General features: G+C 32.1%; 1 protein-coding gene across 1 annotated transcript in view; it reads left to right on the top strand.

Annotated features, from left to right (window-relative positions):
* Positions 1–14,081, top strand: part of LOC129229536 (uncharacterized) — a 53,471-nt gene that overhangs the window by 32,621 nt on the left and 6,769 nt on the right. Inside the window, exons 8-10 of the mRNA XM_054863857.1 lie at positions 666–1,106; positions 4,261–5,184; positions 6,740–9,110. Coding sequence (XP_054719832.1) covers positions 666–1,106; positions 4,261–5,184; positions 6,740–9,110 — 3,736 coding nt within the window. The remainder of the gene's footprint in view (positions 1–665; positions 1,107–4,260; positions 5,185–6,739; positions 9,111–14,081) is intronic.

Genomic DNA, 14,081 nt, shown 5'->3' with positions numbered 1-14,081 from the left:
GAAATGACTGACTTTATTTGTTGACATGACTTTTTTTAAAAAAATCATTTTTGCAAAGCTTAACGAGTTTAAAGTCTTCTCATGGGAAAGCTACATGGTGTCTTCATAAATGAAGAATGTCAGAAACAATAATAGTTAATGAATGCCTGTTTTGCAAAAATGCTTACTTTAAAAATAACAACAAAGGGCTTTAATCTGCCATTGGTAATTCCTAAAAGATGTCATTCCATAAAAGGCAAATATTTTTGTAGGGTCAACAATAAGAGTTGCACTCTTTACTGTTAAATATTATAAAAACTTAATTAATTTTGTCTAAACTGTGAATAAAGTTAAAAATATATTAGGCTTAGTTATTTTGTTTTAACAGCTATCTATAAATTGTAGTACATGCTTGATAGAAAATTTATGTTCAAACTGGAGTGAAAATTTTTTATTTGAATAAAATATTTCTTTTACTTAATTCAAGGAAGTAAAAAAAAAGTTTTTAATGTGTCTGGGATTTATTGAAAATTCCAGAAGAACGCCTTAAGATTACAGAAATCTGAACTAAAATTAATAATAGTTTGAAAATGTCTTTTCCCCTGACCCAAACATTTTTCTCTTGTTTTTGCTATGTTTTGATCAAAAATACCTGTTTTATAAGCATATTTTTATTTTCTCAATAGGCTGTATTAAGTGAAGAACATTTAGCTTGGATGGAAAAATTACAAAATATTAAAACAAATCTGTTGAGTTCATCTATCACTAACATTCAAGCTGCAAAAGGCAGGAAAATTTCTAAGAGCAAAGATCAAAATAAGAGAAGTGAAAAAAAGTGTAAAAAGGATGTTAACAAAAAAGTTAAACCCAAAGGTAAATCTTCAAAAATGAAAAGCAAAACTGCTTCAGATGATCTTCCAAAAAGAAAAAGAAAAAAAGCTAAACTGCATAAGAAAGAAAAGCTTTCCAAAAGTGACAAAAAAGAAAGTACACGTAAAACAAGAAAAAGCAGCAAAGCCAAACTAATAATGTTTTCAAACAATAAAATCAAAAATGAAATTTCTGATTCTAGAAAGGAAACAGAATCTGATCGGTTTGATCTTGATCAAGACAAAGGAAAAAAACAGGTAAATGAATATCAAATGTGATTTATCTTATTTGGGGTATGCTGTTTGATTTTGGTCTCCTTATTTCAAGAAAGGTATATTTGTTTTAGAATGGGTTCAACGGAAGACTAATAAGGGGACTATGAGATTTAGATCATGATATCAGACTTAAAAGACTTTATGTGTATAGTCTCAAGCAAAGGAGAGTCAAAGTAAGGGTGCAGTCCTCATGGTTAAGTGGTTTAAATTTATCAAAATAAAAGATGTTGATGGTTGAATTCTTGCATGGAAAGCAGGACGAGGGTTTATTGTTTTAAGCTATTCAAATCTCAAGCTAACCTGAAAATTAGAAAAAACTACAACTTTAGTATGTTTGTGGACATCTGGAGTAGCTTACCGGAAGAGGCTGAATGAGCAAGAGCGTAGATAGCTTTAAGAAGGTCGTTAATCTCCACTGGAGACTGATAAATTGACTAGGATCAGCCTAGCTAGGCGAAGAGCCGGTTGCTGGTCACCTTGGTATTTGTATTATCAAACTGTCTAAAAAATAAGTGAAGCTAGTGTAATAATAAATCATTAGCTATTTCAAAAAAAGCAATGAATATTATTTTTAAATGTTTTTTGGCTCTTCCCTGCATTACTTCTTGAAAAAGTCAATTATTGGGGATTGCTTGCTAAAAGTATTTTAGGAACACTTTTGAATCTCCTTTTCCCAACTATAAAGAGCACTTAGCTTTTCAATTATTCCCTGTCAAGGACTATTTTGACTGTTGTGTTCACTAGGGAAGGAATCATTTTTACATTCCTTATGGAATCATTCACTTAGTGCTTCCAATATTGTCCATTAAAAAAAATCTTTCAATTTTGCCCTTTTCATGTTGTTTGTCCTTATATCATTATTATTTTATAATTTATTCAAAATGTATCTTAGCAAAAACGTTTAAAAGCAGACCAATCTTATTAGATTATCCAGGGAAAATAGTGGTGCAGTGAAGGAAGGGTTGTAAAAACATCCCAAAGGGGCATTGGTTTTAGCATAAATGCGTATTCTTATACCGTAGTTGAAATATATGAAAGGAATGTTTTGATCAAGAAACCCCTCCAGAAGGTATTTTTGATCAAAAAAACACCTCCAAAATTTATTTTTAATCAAAAAAGACTCTCCAGAAAGGTTTTTTAATCAAAAAACCCCCTTCTAGAAGGTTTTTCTGACTGCACTAGTGAGGGAAATAATTTGATCAAATTCAGATTTTTAACAATGCGTTTATGGGGAAATATTTGGTTCTGGAATATTTTCTTCCTGAAAGTGGGTATTCATTTATCCATTACCCATTAAAGCTGGGCTGACTGTGTGACATCCTAATACCAAAAAATATATATATAAATCTTGTTTTGTACAAAACTCAGTATATTCCGGCAGCAATGATCCAATGTATTCTAACAAAGATCCAATTCAATTCTAAGAAATTTTATTCATTGATACATTAATTCATGCATTTAATTATTTTTTTTTCTATCAATGTTTCATGAATTAATGCATACTGTTTTGCAGTTGGAAAAAATATTTGGGATGTCATGGTTGATGAAATTTTCTTATCAGGAAACTATAGGATAGTGTAATAATGAAAAATATTTTAAGAAACAGCAATCAAAAGGGCATAGTAAAATGTTTTTGGAAACATAAATTATTTGCCCTGATGTCACCGCCCTCTAAGTATGGGATCTAAAAGTCTGCAGAGGTTAAAAGTCTTCAAGTTTCAGTGAGAAATGGAATTATTTTTCACACACTTTACTGATGAGTGTTGTGCTAATGCAGGCGGTACAGTTGCATGGTGCTTACGATTTTGCCCCAAGTCTTTATATTTGGTGCTTTTCGTAATATTTCCGCAGAATTAAAGACCCTATATCTCTATAACGTAGGCAAGGGCAAATAATTTTTGCATAAAGAAAATGTCTCAAGATGCTCTTTTGATTGATACCTATTTGAACTTATTGCATTTTTACACTATTCGTGTGGTTCCCTGGTTGGGCCAAAAAAGTTTAGATTACTAATGCCTCTTGAAGCCGCCTGGCTCAGGGGGAAAACTATCTTTCTGGCAGTGGACTGTATGTGCATGATATTGGACTGCATTGATGAGTTGTTGATGAAAACAAACAATTTAATTTATTTACAAGTTAGGTATAAAAATAATAACAAGAATAGGATATGCTTGTATTCTTGTAAGCAAATATTGAGAGCGAAAGCCCTATGGCTGCATCCGCTAACATTCGAAGAGCATCTAACTAGGGGTGGTTTTCCATGCTCCTCTCTTACAGAGCTTTAGGGTCCCTTGGGGAAGCCAAGACCCCAAGCATTACTCCTTATTGCTCAGGGACGCTCGCAGAGGTGTTAACACCTCCTTTAATTCAAAAAGCATATATTTTTAACTGGCAGTTTGAAACCAATTTACATTTTGAGTGTGTTTTTTATTTTTTACATTAATCCACACAAAATATTTCAGGCAACGATCCCCCCTCCCGCCCTCCCCCCAAACCAAAAAAAAAATAATAATAATAATAAATTTTACAGTAAATTGGAATAAATTTAGCTTTACTTGAAAGAAAAACTAAACCTGACTCATAAAATGAGTTTTTAAAAAAAATCTATTTTGAATTACAAATCTTTTGCCACTGGAAGATGGTATTATTTAAATTTTGCCAGGCCCTAATGATATATGTACACTGTACACTTATGACTGTAAAACTCACATTTTAGTCTTTGATGTAACACGTTTTAGTCTTTGAATAAAAATTTTTGTTTACTAAAAATATTTTTTTTGTTTTCATTTAACTCTTCCTTTTTCTTAAACATATTGCTTTTATCTTTTATCATGGGAAATTATTTTATAAATCATTAAATTGTAAAAAAAAAAAAGAGGCTACTATCATTAATAAATGCATTAAAGTTAATTATTTTGCACATTTAAATAGTTTCTTAAGTCGAAAGAGCAATGTGAGAAAAAAATCTAGATTACATTTTTTTCTGAGTGTGTAAGGAAGTGTGTATATGATTGCTGTAATTAATATAGTTTAACCAATTCATGTCTGACCAATGCTTTAATTTCTTTTCTTAGTTTGAAATATCTATTTTATTTCTTTAACTTTTATTTATTTACTCTTTCTTGAACTTTTACAGATTGCCTCTGATTGTGAAAATGAAGACCAAAATTCTATGGAATGTGACAGTATGAAGAAGTTAGAACCATCACTTTCAAAAGAAGAATGTCAACTCAACCAATGTACTGTCATTAACAGCGAGCCATCTTCTGCACTTAGCAATGGTGTGGACAAACCAGAATTGTCTACTTCGGAAGGCGTATGTAAATTGAACCTATCTGTGCTTGATAATAATAAACCTTCCTTTGTTGAGAGTGCTGAAACTGTGAATTCCATCAATGATATTAATGAATCAGAGTTATCCTCTTCAAAAGCTCCATGCCAGTTAAATCTATCCACTGTGGATAGTTTTGGCCAATATGAAAATGATCTTGGTAGCTCATTAGATGTAATAAATGAAACAGAATTGCTCTGTCTTCAGGAATCCTGTCATTTTACCCAAGCTGTTACAAATGATAGAAGAAATGAATCTGAAATGTCCATAAATATGCCGACTATTATTTCTGAATTGGATGATAGACAAAATGAATCTGTGACTGAAATTCCTAAAAGTATGCCAGTTCTAGTTCCAGAATCACTTGAGAATAATGCAGATGATACTTCCTGTACTGTTGGCATGGCAACAGTTGCTGATTTAATACAATCTGAAGGAAAGGATTGCCAAGCTGATAAATTAATAATGAATTCCAATGACTATTTTACCACAGTTGAAAATTACCTTTTAGATGAAAGAAACTTTTGCGGTGTTTCATGTTCTACAAAGGCATCAGAAGCAGTACAAACAGTAGAAAAGCAGTTTGACGAAAAAAGTTGCCAAACTGATGAGCTAATAATGAATTCTGATGAATATTTTATGACAGCTGGAAATAATATTTTGCATAAAGAAAACCAAATCAATGCTTCATGTTCTGCAAACAGTGAAAATGCATTGCCAATCAGTGAGGTAGGTTTTAATTCATAATGCAAATAAGATTTTTTTTTTTTTTTTTGCCTTGTACCAGTGGCATACCTAGTGTGACAATTTGTGTTGTTATTCCTCATCCCTGATTAGTTTAACCACAAAAGATGTAGAATTTGGTAAGCAGCCAAGTTAAGATGATTCCATCTGAATGAATCTAGCAATGGAGAAGGGAAAATAGTGATGGGACTTTAATGCACGTGTTTTATAATATCACTAGTACCATATTAATTTATTGCAATCCTGCAAATCCCTAAGTTCATTTCAAAATTGCTTTAGTGAGATCAAACCAAATAGAAAACTGCTTTAGCATTATGCCTTGTATAAATGTTATGCTTGTTTTTTTTTTCAGTTTAAATTGTACAAAATTTGCTCTACATCCATCACTCCTTTCAGTACCTTTTATTTGTTATGTATTAGGTATCAGTCTACTCTGTCCTCATACTTAAAAAAAGAAATTTGCTGCCGAATTCATAAAATTTTAACAAGGGTTTGGTAGAACCCACCTTTTTAATCCAAAGCTATGTCTGATTTTTAATTGTAGGAAAATGTATGCGCATTGAGTTGAACATCAAAATATATAGGGTAACGGTACCAGAGTAACAGACATGCTTAAGACTTTGCTCTCAGGTTAACTCAATTTTCCTAGTCTTTTAACGTATTTAGACTTTTGAAACCATTTTTCTCTCATGCAACTACATCTCATCTAGTGTTTGGCAGCTTCCGGATCCGCTGAATTAGTTAATTCTATTTTTATAGGCTCAATTTTGAAAAAGGTCCGACCCCCAGTAAGAGACACCGAAAAATCTGATGATACCCCCAGTAACAGATGGGATGAGTCTTGGACAAAATTCCTTTTTCCTCTTCAAAATGTGCAAAAGTTCTTTAATTTTAGAACTAAAGCCTTGTTAAATTCAAATTAACTTGAAATACCAGCAGACCTCATGGTGGCTGTTCATAACCTTCCACCACAGCCTTGTAAATACCAACTGGCTCATAAAATTCACTCTAATAACACTAGATGGTTGCACCATATTCATGGGCCACAGCAATGTCAGTTTAACCTTCCTAAAATTCTTAGTATTCAAGTCCTAATTTATGACTGTCTGTTACTGGACCCTTGTCTGTTACTGGTGCCGTTACCCTATTTGTATGTAGCTTTTTCAAAAAGGGTGTAAACTACTGTAGCCTATAATTTTTATTAGGAAGTTTTATGCATGTAACTACAATTAATAATTACAATCAATCCAAAATGATTTTAATTAATTCAGCTCTAGTAAAACTCCAGCCAATAGATTTTTGTTAATTGTTTTGTACTTTTCCTTTCTTTTTTTGCCACATTTTGTATTCTTGTATTCCTAAATTTATGCAAATTAATATTTTTCTGTTAATAATAATTGGATATTAAAGATCAATTGAAAAATAGAATTAATTCTAGTTATATTTATGAAATTTTAACTTTTGATTCTACATTTATATTCTGACGTTACTCCAGTGTGTTATATGTGTTTAATAATTCTAACTTTTTTGACTTTTATAGAATGAACCTTATAATTCTAATGCTGTGGAAAACATCTTATCACAAATCAAATTAAGTGAAAACTTCCAAATGAATGAATGTTTGCCAGAAATTGAAGATTCCAATTGTATGATACCTCCCAGCCAAGGTGTTTCCTACCGTCTGTTAAATGGAACAGGTGGTCTGTATTCAAACAAAGCTATTCATGAAATTTTACTGCCTTCTGAAATTGAAAGAAATTCAAACTTAAGTACAAATACTCAGTTTGATGCTTCCCAAAAGCATCTTGTTGAAAGTAATATTACCACCATAAAGCAAAAAAAGATACTTGGCAAGATTAATAATGCCATTAGCAGAAGCTCTCAGTCCAGTGATACTGATGTTACTGAAATTCTTCCAATAATAAGCCGTGGCAATAAAAATCAGTCTACAAATGAACTTCATGTTGGTAGAAGAATGTTAAATTCTAAAACACAAATTCTTGGGACTAATACTGGTATTCACTCGCAACACCCACTTTGTTTAAACAAAAGTAATCACCCTTTGAATCATTCCACCCCTGCTGTAGAGGGAAAGAAAACGTATGTTTCGCAAGAACATTTTCAACATTTAACACCTACTCCTGGTGTGTCCACTGAAGATACTTCTTGTCTTACATGTGAACTTACCAGCACAGATTTTGATCCAGAATTAGTTCCTGGTCATGACAAAAAGTCCTCTAGTTGTAAAAGAAAAATTCCTCTCGACAAACGTAAACGCTGTTCTAAAAAATCACACAGCAAACCTAAAAATAACTCAAAGGATAAAAATAGCACTATTATAAATCATTATAACATTTCAAAAACACCCCTTACTAGCATTGATGACATCATTGCTGATATTAATAAGCTTGAAAGTAATATTCATGCAAGTCAAAGGTGCCTTCAAAGCAGTAGTTATCGCTTCCAAAACGAAAATAAAATGTCCAAAACGAATAATTCTCACTCATTTGCAGAACTAGAAGAAGAGTATAATTGTAGAAAAGAAAATGGATGTAATGAAAGTACAAACATTTCTCCCTCTGTTTCTGATGATGCAGGTCATCTCAATCAAATGATGCATGCTCATAATAGACTAATAAATGTGTATAATATAGTTTATGTTGATTCTGATACAGGTAAAGACATTGCTGCTTCCTCTAATTTGTTAATTGGAGGTAATATGAACACTAGTTCTGATAAAGACTCCAGCAACAAGAACTTATCAGGCAGTTCAGTCGAAAACAACGCAGAAGAAAATATATTTTTGATGAGAGAAAATGCTAACATGCCAAATATAGCAGATGTTATGTCGTCTACATTTCATCTGGAAAATAATATTTCCAACTCTAAAAATTTTACCTTTAATCAAAATCTACTTAATGGTGCCCATAATAAAGATAACTCAAAAATTGTATCACATAGATCAACTACCTTATCCCAAGATGCCAATAGAAAAACTAAATGCAATTCTAAACCACATAATGTTTTTTTGAACAATGTGGTTGCAAGAAAACTTATATTTCAACGAAACTCTCTCAATAGTAACTGTCAAGAACATGATAGAGCAAAAGCCCAAGAGTCTTTTCGTAGTAATCGGAATTTTACCTATTCGCCTGAATTAAAAATAAAGATTCTAAATACTTATTCAACAAAAGATTTTGTCATACATCCTGCGTCGCAGTTTCGAGTGAATCTTGGTGAACGCCTTGCAGAAAGTGAAGTTTCATCATTCCAAAAAGATAAAATGGCTGTTTTAAATCAGCGTCAAAAAGATGCTTGTGTGGATTTTCCAATGCCTCCAAGACAGCCAACAAACAAGTTTTTTGATGGTATTACATCGGATCATAGAAAGTCATATCCTAACCAGTCCGAAATGAATCATGGAATCGATAATGAATCTTTTGAAGAAACTCGAGTAAATAATGGGAATACACTGAACAATCCAAAAATTGGGGAAAGCATCATATCCAATCCAGAAATAATCAAAGAAACTGGAGAAAATAATGTCAACTGTGCTTCAAACAGCGCAAATCAGACTGACTGCCCTCGTATCAGTGCAGATGGTTTTACAACTGATGGCTCCGACTTTCATAGTCCAGATAGCTCTGATTCAAGCAGTTCATTGGAGTCGACTCACAGTGAAAAATCTAAGAAAAACTCACAGCAAAACTTGGCACCAAGTGTAGGAGACTGGGGAAAAGCATCCATTTTAAAACCTTCTAAGTTTCACATTTATTCCTGTGATAATGATTCTGACACAAGTAGCGATGACTTCGTCTGTGCAAGAAAAAGACCTGCACCAGAGAATGTAACTGAAAAAAGCAAAATGCCTCTTAAGCGAAGAAAAAGAACCCTGTTTAATGAAAACAAACGTAAGTTTTTGATTATTTTTATTTGTAAATTAGAATTGAGAATGACTCCCAAGTCATTTAAATTTAGGTTTACGAAAGCAATTTCGAAAAGTAAATGTGAACTCGTGCAACTTGGTGCCTATTGTAAATCCTAACGATCTCACAATTACTTGAACTCCTATTACTTTTTACATAGTACCGTATTTTTTAGCAAAGTTAAACCATCCACTAACTTATATATTACATTTGATTTAAGTAGTTTTAAAAATAGTTGATCCATTTTCTTTTAGATATTTAATTATATGTTCCTACATAAAATAAATGTTTTGGTTTCACAGTAAATAGATGTTTCACAGCAGATAATAATTACATTACTTTTACTAACATTAGCAAAGTGTTACTAATATTTGCCTTTTAAAAAAATATATTTACCTCAAATTTAAAAAAAAAAAAGAAAAAGGCTATCAACTTCAGAAAGGTTGGCAACCCTTGCCTTAGCTCAATTGCATAGCTAGTATACTGTTTGTTACAGACATTTGCTTTCTTCTTGAACTTTTTGGCAGTTTTCTGAATAGCTGAACAGAATAAAGGTTGACAATCCTTGCCTTAGATGAAATGCATAGCTGGTATACTGTTTGTTACAGGCATTTGCTTTCTTGAACTTTTTGACAGCTTTCTAAATAGCTGAACCGAGCAAAGATTGGCAACCCTTGCCTTAGCTCAATAGCATAACTAGTACAGTGGCCGCTTATTTGAATCATGTTTGTTTCAAACAGTTTGGATTCAATTAAGTGGTTGATCCAATGTAGCAAAAATGTATAATTTTTTATTTTTCAATGTGGAATTTTACATACAATTAAGAAAACTTAACTTAATTCTTCATCAAACAAGATAAAATATCATTAACCCATTCAATGACCAGCCCGAAAACCCTTAACGCGCATGCCGCAGATAACGAAACGGAGTTGCTTTTTGCTACGTTGTAATAACACTTTTCTCCCCATTTTGCTATCGGTATTTTAATGTTGTTTTTGCTGTTCAGCTTGCATTCGAAAATCGCTTCGCTTTATTTGTTTTTAAGCACTGAATTAAATAGTGCAATAAAATACAAGGTTGCTAATATGTGCTGAAATATTCATACATTTACGCAGTACATAACAGGAAAATAGGAAACAATAGAGGATTGGACGAAAAGCAATTATTTTCATAACACAAATTATTTTATTGATTTATTTTTCCTTTTTGCTTTTATCTCAGCATATCTTTTTTTTTCTTTTACTGTTAAATGTAAGATGATCTATCTTTCAAAAGGCCTCAACAAAACATTCTTCAAACAATTGACTGATCGATCCAACGTGTGAGCAAGCGAATTGCATGGACAAAAACGCTTTAAGTGTGGGAATGATATTCTAAGAGGATAAAAAGTATTCTTCGGTGCCTTTTGATATATTGTGACACTTCAAAACGACCAATAAACACAGAGACATCCCTTTGATGGCAGGACTATGGTCGACTTTTATCGTAATTCAGGTGACTTTTAAATCCCTTCTGAATGCCTAGATATCAGTTACTCAAGCGTGGGAAGTATTTTAAAGATAAATGATTACAAAAGATCAAAACTTGCGGCTAATCCCCTATTTCCCTAAAGGATACTTTTGTGCATGCAACTAAAAGCCCCCAGCTGAGAGAGGAATAACTAGACCGACTGGGAGGTCTTTATTCTCCAAGGACCCTCTTTGCAAACATCCGAGCAAGTTAGTTCCATTCAAAGAATGGTCAGAAGGTTTTAGTGTTTTGTGGTCAACCCTTCCACATTATTTTCTTACAACAAAACAGTTTAGCTCAGAAAGGAATTTCAAAGCAAGCTTTTATGCTTATATGACGAAACATGTCTTCAGAAGGAAAAAAAAAGGAGATCTTGCATGAAATCGAGTCGGATTTTAAATCTTTTTTTTAAACATACTTGGATAAATTTTAGTTAGTTTCATATGATTATTTACTAATTATGGCAATTTGATTATTGAAAAGAAACCAAATATTTAATTTATATTTTTAAAATCTCATAAAAGAAGGTACAATTAAAACATTGGAGCTATTTTAAGACAATAAATAAAATCTGAAAAAGAATGGGAGATAAGGAATGTTTCGTTTCTTATGAGTAAAGCGTATAACAAAAGAACTCAAGATATTATCATTTTATTCGTACTGTCGTATCTATTTTATGTTTTACATAGACAACTTTTACGTATAGTCAATGCGGTCGTCATTTCTTTTTTCGTGAAATAAAAAATATTCAAAACCGTATCACTAAAAATCCATCAAATGGTGCCGCGTATATAAAAAGATATAATTTGCGTTTCAAAATATCATGGTTTAAAAATAAATAAGTAATAAATAATAATAATAGTATACAAAAAAACAAAACGCGTAGTAAACACATTATAATAAAAAAAAAAACATACTCGTACAAAATTAAGATATATAAGATAATTTAAAAAAATAATATTGCGAAAAATAAATTATAAAATTTGAGGATTATGAACAATTTAGTGAAGGATACTTGCGTAAGAAGGTGGATTTTTGATAACAAGAAAAACATATTTTTGTTTATTTGCTTTATTCAGGCATAGAAATATTGATAAATATGTAAGGAAATATTTTCACACTTGTTCATCAGGAGTTCAAATGCCAGAATGCTAAGAAACAAAGCTTCCACGAAAAGATAAAAATAAAGTGCCTGATTATTTGAAGTATTATACGTGTCCCATCCAAGAGTACTTGAAAAGTTAATATCTTAGTAAAATAAAATAAATTACAACAAGTTCCGTGAAATACTCTAAGTTACATCCCTTTTGTCTCAGAAAAGAGCTTGATTACCGCTCCCCTAAAAGCTCCAGAACCCAACAGAGAAGCGCAATAACAGGGTTCTGCCCCTGGAAGGATCGCCGACACATATTCGGCCGAAGCAAAAACTGCTAGAATCGCCGTGACGACACAGGATCGTCGAGGGCAGTTAGGAACCATTTTCTTGCGACGAGCCTGAATCGGCCGGGGCAGTATTAACACAAACTGCGCGGCCGATCCTGTATCAGCCGGGACAAGGAATGGGTTAAAAGCACTCAGTTCCCCCAAAATTTTGATTTGTTGTTTATTTAAAGAAATTTATCATAAAACATTATGATAAAGCAATTACAAAATTCAACTTTTAATTTATCTGCTTTGAAAACTATCTGCTGTTGATTGCTAAAAAAAGGTGGTAATTAACTTAGGCATTCTTTATTCAACGTAATGAACCAACTTTATGCATTAGAATTCACACCTTGTTGCTCCATCATTATTACTATTCATGATAAAACCTAGAGCGCAGAGATCGCATCAACACCATGTCTCTCTCCATCTTACTGGTTTTTCCTTCTTTGTTTTTTAACTTTTCCTAAGAAATCTGTCTAGAAGTGTGTTATTGTTACAATATTTACAAAAAAAGAAAAGATTTCATTAAAAGGAGCTAAAGGTAAAAAAAAAACCTTGGATACTCCACATCTTTGTCCAAAATGGTTAGTCACATACTCTTGATTCATTTAAGTTCCATCTTCGATTCAAATAGCCAGCAATGTTAAAACTGTATTTAGTTCTATTCCGGATTTGATTCATTAAAGTGGCCGATTCAATTAATCACTGATTGAAACATCCGACTCTCACTGTATACTGTTTGTTACAGGTGTTCGTTTTCTTCATGAACTTTTGGCAGCTTTCTAAGTTGCTAAACAAAGTAACATTTATTTTTAAGTTTGTGGTTTAATGGTCGTATGGGGAAGGACGGATACTGTGTTAAAATATAAACAGAAAACTGGCAAACTTTAATTTTGTATTTTTAAAAAATGTCAATTTTGTATATATTTCAACTTTTTATATTTTTGTTTCGAACAAATATGTTTTGTTCCTTATCAATTCTGTTTTAATTTTATGGGCAGAAATATAGCTTGAATTGCAACAATCTCAGCGAGATAGTTTTCCAGGTTTTCTCAATTGAGAAATCAAATGAATAGCTGTTATTTTTTGTTTCTCACAATAATTAAAGATTATCAAAATTTGTTTTTAAAATATTAAAGATTTTCGTGTGCACACTCCCAAGCAATGCTGAGTAATTTTGCTAGTTATTCGAGAAACAAGAAAAATTCAAGTTTCTTCATGATAATGTTTTAATTGAAGTAGCCAATTTACAATAAAGAAATAATGCTGTCAAATAAGTATATTATTTGAACTTTATTTTGACTGTCTTAAAAATTCCATTTTATTTTTTCCTTCACTCCTCCACTGCGACTGTGCTATTGGGTTTTCTTGAACCAAATATCTTGTTCATTGCAGAATATCAGTCTGTTTTGCAATATTGTATACAAACCGCTTGCAACTAATCATACTGAAACTGTTCTCCCAACACCCCAAACTCCCTGCACCATTGAGAGATTGTCAAAACTGTCCCATGGGGCCTAGTGGTTATAGCCTTTATTTTTCAAGCAAATACTCCTCACATAGGTGACTGGTGCTCTAAAAAAGGGGAAGATCAAAAGAAGTGTTGAGGTTTGGGGATGGGCATTCTAAAAGTTGATTTATATATATACTAGCTGCGTTGCCCGGCTTTGCCTGGTCTATTTTGAAAACAAAAATTGTGTCAAGTGACGTATATTCAACAATCAGGCATAAATAAAAGAAAAAAAAAATCATCATGCAAAATTTCCCCTCGAAACAATGACGACAGATATTAAAATACTTTTAAGAAATTAAAATAAAATGAGAAAGATGGATTTAAAAAGCGTAACCATGGAAACACAAAATAAAATAAGTTTCAGAATTGAAAATGAGAAAGATGCAAATAATGGATTCAAAAAGCGTTACCGTGGAAACGCAAAATAAAATGGTTAAAAACTTGAATAGAGAACAGATTTTTGAACTTCATTTCATTCGCTTGTAACTTATTTTCTAATGGAGATAGAG

Source organism: Uloborus diversus, chromosome 9 (genome assembly GCF_026930045.1).
Source record: "Uloborus diversus isolate 005 chromosome 9, Udiv.v.3.1, whole genome shotgun sequence".
NCBI classification, from domain to species: domain Eukaryota; kingdom Metazoa; phylum Arthropoda; class Arachnida; order Araneae; family Uloboridae; genus Uloborus; species Uloborus diversus.
Note: the sequence above shows the minus strand (reverse complement) of the source record. Positions and strands in the feature narration are given on the sequence as shown.